A 17,500-nucleotide genomic window follows, 5' to 3' on the forward strand; every position below is an offset into this window, starting at 1 on the left:
TAGATATTTCCAAGTATGTAAAACTTTCGCCCCAATTTTCAGAAGGAGAGCCAGAAATTTTCTTTCTTCAGTGGGAAAAATTGGCGCAACAGTTACAAATCCCTAAAGAAAATTGGCCATTAATCATTCAAACACAATTTAAGGGTAAGGCTCAGCAAATTTATACTTCTCTTTCAGAAGCAGAAAGCGAGTATGATGATATGAAAGCTTGTATTTTAAAAGCTTATGAACTAATACCAGAGGCCTATAGACAGAAATTCCGTAATTATAGGAAGACACCTCAGTTAACATACGTAGAATATGCGGCTCAACAAGAGAGGTTATTCAATAGGTGGTGTTTGGCTAGTGAAACAGACACCTTAGATAGACTTAAACAGTTGATTTTATTGGAGCAGTTTAAGAATACCTTAGAGACAGATCTTAGGATTTTTATAGATGATCATGTTCCCGAAACTTTAACTAAAGCTGCTGTATTGGCTGATGAGTTCACACTAAATCATAAACCTAAGTCAAGACAAATGGAATTCCAAAAGTCAAAGTCATATATTCCAGATTCAACAAAATACTCTGATCCTTGGTCCCCAAAGAAACACTTTGAAAATCAGTCTAGCCCATCACATTTCAGTTACAGGTCTGATTTCAATCAATATCCTCCAAACCAACCTTGGCAAAGAATGGAAAGGTTTAAGACTAATCCCCCTGTAACTTGTTCATATTGTAAAAAGGCTGGCCATCACATTTCAAATTGCAGAAAGAGACTGACTCCCTCATTCTCCAATAAGACACCAACTCTTGTAAGTAATATAAAATCAGATGATTCAAAATCCTCTATTCAGGATAAACTACCAAAGAAGCCGGTATTGTCAAGTAATGTAGAACCCCCCTCATCAGATCATGATCCTTGTTTCAAACCATTTGTATCTTCAGGAACTATATCTTATAGTAGTAGTTCACAACAATATCCTATTTCCATACTCCGAGACACAGGAGCAAAGCAAAGTCTGATTTTAAATTCTGTCTTGCAGAATCTGGGCGAGTCATATACAGGTTATGATATATTGATAGAAGGAGTTGGAGGAATTGTAAAATGTCCATTACATAATGTTTTCTTGCGGTCTGATTTAACAACCGGAATGGTTAAAGTAGCAGTAGTAGACTCTCTTCCCATAGTAGGAATATCCTTATTGTTGGCCAATGACATCGCTGGAAGCAAAGTCATTTCTCCTTTAATGACAAATAACCCTAAGACCTCAGTAGAACCTTCAGATAACTTACAGTTGTTTCCCGCTTGTGCTGTAACCAGATCTCAGTACAAGAAATCTGAAGAGGAGACCTATAATTTAGAATCCCTATTCTCCCAAACTGACCCATCTTCTTCTTCACCAGTTTCTCTATCTAGAGCAGAATTAATCAAAGAACAGAAGTCAGATCCTTCTCTTAAAAATTTGTACGAGATTGTTTCATCTCCAGAAGAAGTTGAAAATATGTCACGAGGTTTCTATATAGAAAACGGAGTCCTAATGCGAAAATGGAGAGCATCCACCGCAACCGCTGACCAGCCATGGCAAGTAAGGAATCAAATAGTCCTCCCTCTTGGTTTCAGGAATAATGTTCTAAAATTGGCTCATGATACTCCCTTAGCAGGTCACTTAGGGGTAAGAAAGACCTTGTTCAACATAACCCAACATTTCCATTGGCCCACGGTTGTCAAAGATGTTGCCCAATATTGTAAAACATGTCATACATGTCAACTTGTAGGTAAGCCCAACCAGAAAATTGTAGAAGCTCCACTCCATCCCATTCCTGTAATGGAAGAGCCATTTAAAAAAATTCTTATTGACTGTGTAGGACCTTTACCTCCTTCAAGTAAAGGAAATCAGTACATTCTCACAATCATGTGTATGAGCACTCGTTTTCCAGAAGCAATTCCTTTGAAAAATATTAAAGCTCAAAACATAATCAGAGAAATGTTGAAATATTTCACTGTGGTAGGATTTCCCAAGAACATTCAAAGTGATCAAGGAAGTAATTTTCTTTCCAACAAGTTTAGAGAAACTCTTGTAACACTAGGTATAAATCATGTAACTTCCTCCGCCTATCATCCTCAATCACAAGGTGCTCTAGAGCGCTTTCACCAAACGCTCAAGACAATGTTAAGAATCTTCTGTGCTGAGAACACTCGAAATTGGGAAGACGGACTCCCCTTTTTGTTGTTCGCCATCCGAACAACAATTCAAGAAAGCCTTGGATTCAGCCCGTCAGAATTAGTCTTCGGTCATGAAGTCCGTGGCCCCCTAAAGATACTTCATGAACAATGGATGAAAGAAGAACCACCAGTTCCTTCTTTGAAATACGTGTCCCAGGTCACCGAGAAGTTGTTAGAAGCTTGGAAGTTGGCAAGAGAGAACTTGACGAATGCTCAACGAGTAATGAAAGGTCGGTATGATAAAAATTCTAAACTTAGAACTTTCTCTCCATGAGATCAAGTGTTACTTTATCTTCCCATACCAGGAGATCCATTGCAGGCTAAATACAAAGGACCCTATGAAGTCTTGTCCAGAGCCAGTGATCTCAACTACATAATCAAAACTCCAGACAGAAGAAAGAGTTCCCGTCTCTGTCACATAAATACCTTAAAACCTTATCATTCCAGAGATCCAATTCCAATTTGCAGCTCTACCACAATAGAATCGGAGGAGCCTCCTGATAACCTGCCTAATCCTCCTGAGATTCCCTTGGAAAACTCTCAGATACTACAAAATCTTCAGAAAAAAGTAGGACACTTATCTGAGAAACAAGATGTAGCAGAACCATTGACTGACCTGTTGAGAAGAGACCACGACTTCGTGTGGACATCTACCTGTGAGACGGCCTTCAAAAACCTGAAGTCCCTTCTCACTAACGCACCAGTTCTAAGGGCACCCGATTTCCATCGACCCTTTCTTCTGCAAGTCGACGCCAGCGACACCAGTATCGGTGCCGCCCTCTTGCAAGAACACAATGAAGTTCTTCACGCTATCGCCTACTACAGCAAGAAGCTGTCCCCTGCGCAGAAGAACTACTCCGTACTTTCTAGAACGTAGCTTTTCAACAGAAAGTGAAAAGCTTTCCCAAACGGTGGAGGTGTAACGTAATATTAGATATTACGTCATATGTGTAATTATGTTATAGAATTGTGTTCCTTTGTATTACACAACTATGTTCATATTTCTTGTCTATGTATGTATTGTAACAATGTTAAGTAGTAACGCCCGTCCACTATATGTAATCTTGCCTACGTGCGGAGAAAGGTGCGCACTCTTGTAGAACAAACAGACAAGCGAAATCCTGAATAGTTCGGAGCGCACAGATTTGACAGTTACTAAATAAGTAGATTGTTCAAGCGAGTCGAGGGTCTTAAAACTACCCATGTTGACGTGTGTTAACTTACCCTCCTCCCCCCTTTGCGCTCACCCGCACCTTTCACAGGAAGTGTCCCGCTTCCGGTCCAATGGTATATAAGCGTGTGGAAATCACTCACACCTTGTCATTTCCCGCATATTGATCTCTTGATAAAAATACAAGTTTGGACTCATGAGACGATTGGTGGGAAGTGAACACCCTTTTTGCCTACATTACGTGTCTTATATACATTGCATTACTTTATACTTATATTTGTACTTATTACTTATTTTGATACATGTTCCAGATCTCTTTGTACTTAGATAGTACCATATTGTATACGTATCTTGTGTTTCTTATTTGAACGATACTTTCCATATTCATATAATCATGTAACGGTCCCATTGACCCTACTGCCCATTCTCTTTTGTGTTGATTGCCTGTAAATATTTTCCATGATATTAATAATTTCGTTTACTAGTTTTATCGCTAGTTTAATATTCCTTTCCTGGAATCTTCTTTGTTACCTTTACTTCTAGTCTTACGAATTATCTAGGCCCTGACCAGATAGTTCAGTCCTACAGTGGCTTCTAGAAGTGAGCTGGTTCTTAAGCACTTATCCGTTATACGTAACGTCTCTTCACATAACCAGCCCGTCCCGTAACAACATATACATATACATATACATATACATATACATATACATATACATATGCATATGCATATATATATATGTATATGCATATATATATATATATATATATATATATATATATATACATATATATATGTATATATATATATGTATTTCAACTCTTCCTTTCAAGGTCTTTAACCCCCTGAGATTTTTTCCTTCTTTTGTTCCCTTTCATAATTTCGGACATTTGGTCCACCTTCTTCGTTTGCGTACTTGAACCTTTTTCTGGTGTTTTTGCATTTGTGTTACATAATTATATTATTTTGCTACATTTGTTTTATGATCACACCCTTAAAAACTTATTTTATTTGGTGTCACATTTTCATGTTAATTATATTTTATTTTTATTTAATATTGTAAAGAGTATAGCTTTGTATATGGAATTGAGAGTGTGAGTTCACGATTTTGCATCCATTATATCTCCTGAAGATGATTCCTGGAGAGGAATAGAAACGCCGGGCAAATGAACCCTTGAGTTGAGTCTGGTGTTTACATTTTTCCGATATCAAACCACATAGTGCATGCAAACCACACAGTGCATGCAATCACGCAGTGCACGCAACTACGCATTGTACGAAACCACGCAGTGCACGCTGACTACGAGAGACGAGCTAGTGAACGAGAGGGGGTACTGCGAGGGACGACCTAGTGAAAGAGAGGACTACTGCGAGGACGAACTAGTGAACGAGGGGGACGACTTCGAGGAGATAAAAGAAGAGGACACAAGGACGAAGTTGATATGTTACATGTAAGGACGACTATAAGGGAAGCAGTCAATTCAAATCAACATAAACAACTGAAGATATGGCCACGTAAGTTCTCCGTCATGAGGTGATTACCTCGCAAAATAACATTCCAAAGTTTTCGGGAAGAAGAAAACACCATAGGGGGTAAATAGGTTGTTAGGTTTACTTGCTACACTAATAGTAAAAAAAAAAAAAAAAAAAAAAAAAAAAAAAAATATATATATATATATATATATATATATATATATGTATATATATATATACATATATATATATATGTATATATATATATACATATATATATATATATATATAATAGAAAGAAAATAGAAAATCTAAAAGAAGATGTAGATCCTGAGAAAGGTACGGCTGGGCTTATAATAAATTTCCAACAAATAGATGATATAAACAGACATGAAGATTACAAAAAGACATTTAATAAGCACAGTGTGATCAGAATCTTATAATGTCTTTGGTTGGAATGATAAAGAAAAAATTGAAACATAGAATATTTAACAAAATTAGATAGATGGACTAAGGATATGATTTCTATGTTGAAGAATTTAGATTCGACTGTACATCTAGTGATAGGTTAAAAGTTTCTCAGGTTACTATGTTAATAGCATTTGCATTATTGGTTCATAATTGTGATGAGATGCCTGAAGAAAAGCTGCACAGAGATCTTGAAAAAACAATGAACTTCGGGGAGATAGATTAGCTTCTTCAAGGTTATAGTGAAAGTAAAGCAATTAGTCCATATGTTATGGCAGTAGGAATACAATAACAGAGAGAGAATAGGAACTCTAGAACTGATTACAGAGACAGAGGATCTGAACATAGAGTTAGAAACACTTCAAGGAATGCTAGAATTGAATGCCATATTTCTGATAACTGGGGGCATAAAGCACGAGTGTTATTATGAAACTATTTGTAGGAACTCCAGATATGAGGGTCATGATATCATTGTAGGAACCCACCTTTCTGTTTGTATCCCCAGAGAGTAGAACATAGGACACAGGACTGCAGAATAATGCCAAATTTTCGTATTCACCCTGAAAAAGAGGAAAAACCCCAGACACAAAATAAAGCAACACTACAGAGCTAACCCTAAAACAACAAATAGACGTTGAGTATAACAATTGGAAAGACTTCTGTAGGACCCCTCATTGCGGGTAGAGTTTTTAATAAACCTATTACATATTTTATTGATACGGGATCGGTAGCCAATGTTATAACTAGCAAAGTTTTAAGCCAATTGAAATCGGGAGTGAAAAATCTTGAAAACAATCCATTACTCATTGCAAGGAGTAACAGGAAGTCAGTTAAGAACATTAGGTAATGTTGAATTAGATATTATTTTATATAGAAATGATCACTTACACATTTCAGTAATAGTTGTAGAAGAATTTGTTTTCCCAGGAGATTTATTAGTATCATTTGCATATATGAGAAAAGAGGGCACAATCATACAGTATGTCCTGCTGAGTTTAGGATCTTAGTTAAATCACAGGTAACCCAATTTTCAAATCAACCAGACTTAGAACCTGTATCTGTGATAAGAGAACCCATTGAGATAGATAGGGAAGATAACAATGATAGATTGGATGATAGCGGTGCAGAGGGATCTATTTAAGAACAGAAAACAAATAGAGGAAAAAGTCACATATAGTGAATTCAACTCAGGTGTTCAAGAAATCCCAGAAGTTACTCAGAATTCATCAACTCCAAATGAAGGTTTGCTAACTGTGGAAGTTGGCGTGGTAAAGTCGACATTGTTATACTCCAGATCAATTAATAGAGTAGAGGTGCAGTTGAGAGGAGTCACTGCAGACTCTGAAATTTTAACTATCCCAGAATCAATTAGGATAAAATGCTTCAAATTGGACTCGGAGATTTATAAGATACACAAGAACAAGGTAGAAGTATAAGTGGTTAGTATTTTGAATAAAGACAAAGTCGTAAAAGAAGGTACACAAATAGGATGTTTTTAAGTCTGTATAAGACACATTAAGATTTTAAATGAGAGTACTGAGGAGGTAGAATCACCAATTTCATCAATATGTTCAATTCAGAAAGAAACAGAATTGGGAGAGAGCTATAATAGTCAACTAGAGCCTACTTGTTGTGCAGCTTTATAAGTAAGTTTGATTGCATTGCTTGTGAAACACAATAAAGCAATTGCTTTGCCGGGGGACGCCTTAGGCAAAACAACTGTTTTAAAACATCAGACCATATTAAAAACCAGGGATTCAACTTATTCATATACCTGCCTACAGATTGCCACATTCCAAACTAGCCATTGTAGATAAATTGATCAATGAAATGTTATCACAGGATATGATAGAACAAAGTCAAAATGAATGGAATTTCCCTTTAATTCTGGTGCCACAATCAGACGGTATCATGTGTCCAGTTATTGACTATAGGGAATTGAATAATCAGACAATACCTGATAGATTACCGTTACCGGTAATAGCAAATATCATTCATAGTTTGGGAACCGAGAATAGGTATTTTAACGCTATACATATCAAATCTACATTCTAGCAGATTGAGTTGCGTGAATATCCAAGTGATTATACAACATTTTCTACAACAACGGGACACTATGTCTTCAAATGAATGCCATTGGATTATATTATAGTCCATTAACTTCTATGAGATTAATGAATAGTTCTAGATGGGTTGTTAGGAAATACTGCCAGTATATTTCCAGATGAAATCTTAATAGTTTCCCAAACAGTGACTGAGCACTTTAAGAAATTATTTTTGGTTTTCTCAAGACTAGTTGAAGCAGGATTGAAAATGAAATTTGAAAAATGTAAGATCTTGCAGGACAGTTTCATTAAATTAGGGCATAAGATCGACAGAACCACCCAGTTCCGAACAATGTAGAAAAAAGTTAGAAGTTTCTGGGGATTGACAGGGTATTATAGGAAGTTTATTAAAGTATATGTAGACATAGCTAATTCATTAAGTTCTTCGTTGAGGAAAGATTCAAAGTTCAATTGGGGATCTGCGCAAAAAGCTTTTGACAAGTTGAAAGATAAACTTACTAGTTCTCCAGTTCTCATATTTCCTGATTATGATAACGAGTTCATTTTTTGTACTGATGCTTCTGACATAGGGTTAAAAGGCATACTAATGCAAGAGAGAAATGGAAAATTGAATCCGGTAGCTTTCACATCGAGACTGTAATAGTGCAGAGAGAAACTACACCATTACAAAAAGAGAAACATTAACGGTGATATATTCACTAGAGAGATTTAAAGATATGATACTAGGACATCCAATCAAAGTGTGGACTGATCATACAGCTATCCAGAACTTATATAAGCATAAGAATCTTAGGGACAGATTAGCCAAATGATTTACTACACTTCAGTGTTACGATGTTAATTTTGAATATATTTCAGGTAGGAAGAATGTTGCAGCGGTTGATCAATTGCATCTGCAGTATTAATGAACTAGTAACATTAGATGAGGAAATCGTAATAAGGGGACAAAGAATAAATAAAACTTGGGTAAAAGTAGCTCAAAATTTGATGAACCCAAGATGTATTTCACCAAAACTACCTAAAGGGTATAAGATAGAGGATTTTCATTTGAGTTATGGTGTTTTGTATAGAAAAACAGTTGTAAGTGGGCAGGATATTTCTAGGGGCCAAGTGAATCAGTTGGTAATTCCACAAATTTGTGTACAAGAGGTATTAAAATTACTTCACGAAAATTATTTTAGTTCTCACCCACGAAAGGATAAAAATTATAGACAAGCATAACTTAAATATTTATGGGCAGGTATGAAGAAAGACATTTATGCATATATAGAAAATTGCTTGAAATGTGCTGAGATAAAAGAAATACACTTAAATCTACTTCTATGCTATCATATCCCATTCCGCAGAAACCCTGGGAAAGAATTCACTTAGATACACTGGAGTTGCCTATGTCTGAAAATGGATATAAATATATATTTGTTGCCTTTGATTATCTTTCAAGATTTTGTATTTAACATTACACATCAAATAAGAAAGCTGAAAAAATTGCTTCAGTAATCTATGATCAGATAATCTGTAATTTCACCTCTCCTAAGATCTTAAGTTACAATGATAATGAATTCAATAACAAACTCTTGGAAGAATCATGTAAGCTATTTAAGATAAACAAATTAAATATCCAGGTGAATCATCCTCATAGCAATGGAGTTGTAGAGAGGTTAAATAAGAAAATTCTCAATTGTCTAAGAGTTTTGATAAGCCCAGATAGTATAAATTGGGATAGTTGGATTCTTTGTGTTAAATGTGCATTCAACAACCAAATTAACGCAACTACAGGAGAAACACCACATTTTATTATCTTTGGGGAAAACATAATTCTCCCATATGAAATCTTGATTGCAATATCAAATCCTGTGTATAATATAGATGATTACATCTCAAATAGGAAGCATACATTTCAAGCCATACACCAAAGTGTTCGGGATCAATTGAAAGATTATGCTTAAAAGATGAAGAAGCAACAACACAAAATAGCACATAACATAGAATTACAAATAGGAGCTTTGGTCATGGTCATAATACATACAATTAGTAATAAACTTTCACCAAGATACTCAGGATCATATAGAATAAGTGATTTTGCAGGTGGAAATAAATACAAGATATTACACTTAGATACTAAGGAAGCGTCAATTAGACATGTAGATAATTTAAAAAGGACTAGGATAGAACTTGATAATGGTGATAATTGTGACAGTGAAGATTGTAAAACAACAACTCTTTTTGATGGAGAAGAAACACAGTGTATTAATTCTATTGAGAAAAGTTTTAGTTCTGAGGAATATGGGGAGTATGTATATAGTTTCATGTATGAATTGTTCATTAATCCAAATAATTTTTGCAGATAAAGACTGAGTTAACTATAATATTGTGTATGCTGCATGCCTGGGATTGGAATCCTGTGCGACTAGAGCTTATGTACAGCATCAAGGAAACCTGATAAAGGTAGTATAGTTTTGGATGACCAAAATATAACAGTAATAAAAACAAACATTGACTCCATGAGAGTGAATTTAGATATAGTTAAGGAGAGCATCTTGAATAAAAATGCTGTTCAAAGGAAACTTGGAAATAAAATAAGTGAGCTAGAGAGTAAAATTGATCTCATAGTTGCAAATTTCAAAAGAAATGGCAGACGAAAGAGCCTTGCTGGATTAGGAATATTCAATTTCCCTTCTTTGCTGATTTAGATATTCCTATGAATAGATTAAATGAGAAAGTGGCAAAAATGGTCATTTACAAACAAGTGTAAAAAACAAAGAGGATTTGATTTCTGAGATTACAGATAATCTAGAGAAAATCAATGCAAAATAATCTGAACAAGAGAATTCCCTAGTTATTTTCTTACTACTCGATGCGATGCACTTGAAAATAACTGAGATGTAATCAAAGTTGGAATCCTTTGTGAAAGATTTAGTTTTAGCTAATTCTGGTCAAGTCACATCTTCCCTTCTCCCAATACCTTAACTTATAAGGATAATACTCAGCTAAGAGGAATTAGAGTTTTAAACTTTCTTTGATGAAGTCAATGTAGCATTCTATTACCCCTTGCTAACTGTTTACTTAAACGTTTCTTCAGTGATAACAGAAGTTCCTTTCTCTTCTGACTTTAGATTTAAGTTATACAAATTTATATCCTTCCCAATGAAGGTAAATAATTTACTTTTTGAGGTTGATATACCAGTAGTATATTCACTTAATTACATCCTTTCTCTAGATAACTTAAAGGAGAGTACAATCTCTAACGATAACTTCAAAAGTTGTAAGATCACTAATAGGAATCTTGATCTCTGCCATTCTTCTCTTTTTGTGTTCCGTGAAGCACTGAAAATTTCTTTTGAAGCTTCACAAGTTAGAAATGGGTCTATGATGCAAAATTGTCATTACAAAAAGACATTTGTAAACCAGGTTACCCATATTAACATGGAATGTTCACATTATCTATTTTTTCCAAACAAGACCAGAATTTGAATTATTAGTCCAAAGTTAAGTCCCAAGATGGAATCGGTTGAGGGTACTATCTCAGTTTTTGACAACTGTGAAATACATGAGGGCACACTCTCCAATATTGCTAACACCCTTAATACTGTACATTTGACCGAGGTAACATACCTCACAAACATCAATATCACATTGCCAGAAAACTCTCCTTTGAAAATAAGGAAAAATTCTACATTGAAATCTTCCATAAATATATCCTCAACATATTATGTCCTCTTTTTAAGTGTCCTTTTCTCCTCTTTAATTGTTGTTGCTCTAAATTCTAATACTATTCCTCGCTTATCGGCATGAGGCTGTAGCAATTATTTTACTATAACTATTATAGATATATTAAAATGTTTTGCTTCCCTAATTTTCTTTTTAAGGATACGTAGGTATTTGTTGTTACAAACATTTGTACATACTGAAGTAGTTGAATATTTTGGGTTACCATTAAGTTAATGACATTATCACTTAAAGGAGATTTGTTTTAACCTTGTGTAGCCAATTTATGCAGAAATATTTTTAATAGTTAGTCTTTTGTATAACATGTTGACTTCCTTAATATTGCACATTGCCAAAGTCCTATAATAGGCTAACTGAAAATTTTTGGTCGGGACGACCAAGTGGTAGCTTCCGAGCACTGTAAGAAAATGATAGAGAAATAGGTATAAAGTGGGGTAGATAGTGAAAGTTGTTTTTATGGGTCGGGTTTTTGAAAACACAGTTCGTAGGCGGGTGAGTTGCATAAGTTTGCTCTCAGCATTACATTTATAAACATTGACCGGAAGCACTTAGCTGACGTATAATTTTGTAACCTAAGTGAGGTATGCAGAGATTCAAGATTGCTTAAGTAAACAATATGGCATAACAAAGAATCTGAATGGGGAAAGAGTGGAGAGGGAGAAAATCCAATTAGTTCACGATTGTAAGATCACGCCCTTTCGGGAGGATCTTAAATATGAAGCAAATTGGACTAATGAAGTCACTATGTCACTGCAAAACATTAGTGAAAGGAAAGTAGAAAGTGCAGGCTGAGTACGAAAGTGGACGAAAACTGTCCGAACCGGGTCTGGCGAGGCAAATCAGCTGTAGCAATTACAAGTTCTGGCGAAAGTACATGCGTACATGATCAAGCGCATGAATATGAGAAACAGATCTAACGAGAATAATTGACCTTACCATCAGCTGAAGTGGCAAGCCTAAGGTCGTGGGGGTACTGTTCAACCAACCTCTTGATTAGGTCGATCTGCTCAATTGACAGCTGAACAGCATTAAGATACTGCGACTCGCACGGCACATAGGAGACCCAGAACTGTAAAGCAGAAAAAAAGAATGATTTACTTAATATGGTTCTTTCCTCATGTCAATAATACAAATGATTTTTGTAAGTATTCATTATATATACATACTATATATATAGTGTATATATATATATATATATATATACATATATATATATATATATATATATATATTCTGTTAAAAACGACAGCAAAAGAATTATTGATTAGTTTTTTTCCGTGAGCTCTCAAGCTTGCGAAAAGTAGATTTTTGGTAGGGGGAAAGGGAGTAAATCAGATTTCCAAAATTCATAGGAAACACAAAAGTTATAATAGACACAAAAGTATAGTACACAATAAACACAATACAAGAAATACAGCAAAAAACAAAATACAAGCACAACAAAATAGTTATCAAGACGTTTCGCAGATCTTTCTGCATCCTCAGTTGAAGTGAAAAGAAAAGGAAAGGGAGCATATTTTAAATGAAATGGGAAGCACGGGGAGAAGTCACCGTGTTGCAACTGGGGGAAGTCACACGCAGGACCACAAACACTGGGAGAGATCACAAGTTGGCGGAAATGGTACTCGGGGAGGTCACTCCCGGGTTCGGCGCCAATCTGCTTCTCAGTCTTTGGGAACGACGTATGGTAGGAAGTTCTTCCCTTTCGCGGGGAATGGGGAGCCTCTGGGAAGGAGAGCCCGATGTCTTGGGATTGTCCATCTGGCTCCTCCGAACAGGTTTCATGCTAGGGAGGAGGGCGAAATCATTTACCTGCCTATTAATGGCAGGTTGCAGCTCCTTTATCCATATGGCTTCCAAGATAGCCAAGCGCTGAGGGTCCTCTTCTTTTGCCACAACTTCGGTGTTTTTTACCATAGTCTCCCTATCGAGGTGGCGTCGATGCTGGGTCCAGTGGTGTTGCTTGGGTCCTCCGTGTTGCAAGTGCATGCCCCTTTCTGTCTACGTGGGAAGGACGACCACCACATTATCTAGAAGAATCACCATGCACTTGCAACACGGAGGACCCAAGCAACACCACTGGACCCAGCATCGACGCCACCTCGATAGGGAGACTATGGTAAAAAACACCGAAGTTGTGGCAAAAGAAGAGGACCCTCAGCGCTTGGCTATCTTGGAAGCCATATGGATAAAGGAGCTGCAACCTGCCATTAATAGGCAGGTAAATGATTTCGCCCTCCTCCCTAGCATGAAACCTGTTCGGAGGAGCCAGATGGACAATCCCAAGACATCGGGCTCTCCTTCCCAGAGGCTCCCCATTCCCCGCGAAAGGGAAGAACTTCCTACCATACGTCGTTCCCAAAGACTGAGAAGCAGATTGGCGCCGAACCCGGGAGTGACCTCCCCGAGTACCATTTCCGCCAACTTGTGATCTCTCCCAGTGTTCGTGGTCCTTCGTGTGACTTCTCCCAGTTGCAACACGGTGACTTCTCCCCGTGTTTCCATTTCATTTAAAATATGCTCCCTTTCCTTTTCTTTTCACTTCAACTGAGGATGCAGAAAGATCTGTGAAACGTCTTGATAACTATTTTGTTGTGCTTGTATTTTGTTTTTTGCTGTATTTCTTGTATTGTGTTTATTGTGTACTATACTTTTGTGTCTATTATAACTTTTGTGTTTCCTATGAATTTTGGAAATCTGATTTACTCCCTTTCCCCCTACCAAAAATCTACTTTTCGCAAGCTTGAGAGCTCACGGAAAAAACTAATCAATAATTCTTTTGCTGTCGTTTTTAACAGAATATGTCTCAGAGAGAATCTCCTGCCACGCTTCACCAATATATATATATATATATATATATTGTTGAGACATTCTGACAGGTTGACGTAAGCGGAGTAGGAAACACAGGAGTCTTGGTCTTGAGTTTATTCCTGACTAGTTTCGCAGGTATGCTTTTTCAAAGGAATGGGTTTACAAACGGGCTGTGGGCATTATATACATGGTGTGGACCTCACTACCTCCTCGTGTTACCATAGTTGGTGACGAGTATGAACATTATATTGTGGCTAACGTAACAATGATGAAATTTTACAGTTAAATATGATGATAACACTAATAACAAAGAAATTATTAATAGTAATTGTAACAATAATAATGATAACAATGATAATGAAAATACAAATAAAAAATGAAAATATAAATATTTAAATAATAATAGTAACAATAATAACAATAATAATAATAATAATAACAATAATAATAAAAGTAATAATAATGATAATAATAATAATAATAAAAATAATAATAATGAAAATAATAATAATAGTAATAATGATAATAATAATAATAATAATAATAATAATGATAATAAAAATAACAATGATAATAATAATAATGATAATAATAATAATAATAATAATAATAATAATAATAATAATAATAATAATAATAATAATAATAATGATAGTAATAATAATAATAATAATAATAATAATAATAATAATAATAATAATAATAATAATAATAATAATAATAATAATAATAATGATAAAAATAATAATAATAATAATAATAATAATAATAATAATAATAATAATAATAATGATAATAATAATAATAATAATAATAATAATAATGATAATAATAATAATAATAATAATAATAATAATAATAATGATGATGATGATGATGATGATGATGATGATGATAATAATAATAATAATAATAATAATAATAATAATAATAATAATAATAATAATAATAATAATAATAATAATAATAATAATAATAGTGTTGAAAATAAATAGTAATAAATGATATTAAAAAATGTAATAATCATGATAAAAAGTTTGGGATAATATTAAATGGTGAAGGAACAATGTTGGGGGATATGTGAATTGGTGGCATGTGAAGTGAAGCAAGGTAGCATAGTGCAAGAAGGAACGTCAGAGTAAAAGGAAGAAAGCTGGAGAGGGTAGGCAGAAGTGAGAAAAAGGTATCTACTTAGAGTCGGGGGTCTGGGAAGCCATTCTTGGAGGGCAAGTGTCGCGGTAGATCTTGTCCATTTCAAGTCACCAGTTCTCTTGTTATCCGTTGTTTCTTGTGTAGTCCTTTAGCTAGAATGGTGGATCCCTCCCAGTTAGGTAAGTGTCCCTCTGTGTCGATGTGGTTAACTAGAGCGTTGGTTTCTCGGTGGTGTCTAATGTCCGCTTTGTGTTCCCTGAGTCTGTTGTTAAGTCCTACCATGCGACCTGAATACACGAATACGTGAACACCGTTACGACGTCAGGCATGATGTCACCACCAATGCATGTGTGACACATAGAAACAAGGAAAACCATCTTATGGACTGGAAGAATGCAGAGCTGCTGATGCGGGAACCAGACAAAATCCGCAGGAAGTGTTTAGAAGCAGCAATCATTCAAGGAACGAACACTATTGAACAAAACAGGGGCATGTTTAACATATCTCCTCACATTATTCCCCTAATACCCATGGCCAGCAAAATATTAAATACTTAAACCACCCTTTGTGGACATTTCGCTCACGGACGTTTGGGCCAGCATTCTCATCCTTTCCCAGTGTCCAATCCCCCCAACCTCCTCCTCCTCCTCCTCCTCCTCCTCCTCTTCCTTCCCCCCCCCTTTTTCTCTCCCCGTTCCCTCCTTTCCCCTTATTTAATCTCAAGCATTTGTATCTCAACTTGTACTTGAAAAAGCTGTAATAAGCGAAACGTCGTACAAATAAAGGCTCCGTCCTCATATGGTGTTTATCTAGTCAATCTTGTCGGCAGACTGCCACTTTTAAGCAAATTGTCACAACACCGAGGACAGAATGGAACCTTTATACGGTCGCTATGCACGTGCTTTGAGAAAGGCTTATAGCTTGCGGAATAGGCGGAACTTCCTTCATGACTGCATTGAGGAAATGGTCGCCCCCAGGTCTACGCCGAAACAACTTCTCCAATTTGACCACCCCTTTCCTCCTCACCTTAAGTCCTACCTCACGGAATGCTGGACTAGCCTTTCTACCAAGGTCTCCCAGGCTTTCGAGAAAGCCAAGAAGTTAGGCTCGCAGCTCCGCCATACGATGTCCGATTCGATCGCCGAAGATATAAGAGTGGACATCGCTACCTTCAATAACCAACAGAAGAATAGACATCTACGTGAACTGGATAGGCTTTGCGCCGACAGTGTTTGGAAATCCATGGGAAGACCCGAAATCATAATGAATCTTTCCAACAGAGCATTAACTGACACCGAAACCGAAGTACTCAGCCTCGGGCTTAAGTTTGCAACCGGTACCCACAGGAAGAATCAAAACATCGATTTGATCACTAAAAACTACAGATACCAAGACAGTGAATTCATGCAAGGTTACACACAAGGACTACTGACCTTAGCTCTCAACGAACGTCCCAACCCTACAATACCCAGAAGGTACGTTCGAGCTCTAGCAGAGCTAGCCAAGGATTCTTCCATCAGAATCACCACCGCTGACAAGGGAGGTGGAGTAGTGGTGATGGACAGTTCAGACTACGAGAGGAAGATGAAATATCTGCTCAGTGATGTTAATACATATCGTGAAGTCTCCCAGGCAGAAGTAGACAACGAGACGAAGAACTTCGCATACAAGGTAAGAAAAATTCTCAAAAGTTCAGTTGCAGGTAAAAAGCTCCTTTACTTATTGCCAAATCTCCCACGCACAGCTACGATGTATGGTCTGCCCAAAACACACAAAAATGATATTCCAATGAGACCTATAACATCAGGGATAGGGAGTGCTCCCCACAGATTAGCAGGTACGTTGGCCAGACATCTGTCCCCCCTCCTGGGAACCATCAGTGGAGCTCATCTCAGACACTCAGGGGACCTACTAGACAGAATCCGAGATATCTCCGCCAGAAACAAGAAGTTGGCCAGCCTGGACGTGAAAAGTCTCTTCACATGTGTCCCCTCGGATAAGGTAATACAGCTCCTTAGTGATAGAATCGAGAAGGAGAAAATCGACTTCCCCCTGCCCCCCAACCATTTTGTCGATTTGATCAAACTTTGTGTTGAATTTAATTATTTTAAATTCCAGGACAGTTTCTTCCACCAGAAATTTGGCATGGCCATGGGCTCTCCATTAAGTGCAGTCCTGGCTAATTTATTCATGGAATTTCTAGAAACAGGACCCTTTGCCAACATCGTTCCCGAGCATGTGACCTGGCTGCGATATGTGGACGATATCTTACTCGTCACACCCAGGCGTTTCAATCTTCAGCGCTTGCAGACGGCCTTAAACGAAGTGGAGCCCACCATTCAGTTTTCCCTAGAGGAAGAAATCCACGATTCTCTTCCTTTCCTGGACACACACATCTTTAAGTACGGTAACCAATTTGAATTCAAAGT

At 36.6% G+C, this 17,500-nt stretch overlaps 1 protein-coding gene across 3 annotated transcripts in view; it reads right to left on the reverse strand.

Annotated features, from left to right (window-relative positions):
- The window catches only part of LOC143038817 (dipeptidase 1-like), a 959,386-nt gene that overhangs the window by 279,331 nt on the left and 662,555 nt on the right, over positions 1-17,500 (reverse strand). For all 3 annotated transcript variants that reach the window (XM_076208382.1, XM_076208381.1, XM_076208383.1), the window contains one exon: positions 12,045-12,177. In XM_076208382.1, the coding sequence (XP_076064497.1) occupies positions 12,045-12,177 (133 nt within the window). The remainder of the gene's footprint in view (positions 1-12,044; positions 12,178-17,500) is intronic.

Source organism: Oratosquilla oratoria, chromosome 25 (genome assembly GCF_046742065.1).
Source record: "Oratosquilla oratoria isolate Oo_2021 chromosome 25, ASM4674206v1, whole genome shotgun sequence".
Classification (NCBI taxonomy): Eukaryota; Metazoa; Arthropoda; class Malacostraca; order Stomatopoda; family Squillidae; genus Oratosquilla; species Oratosquilla oratoria.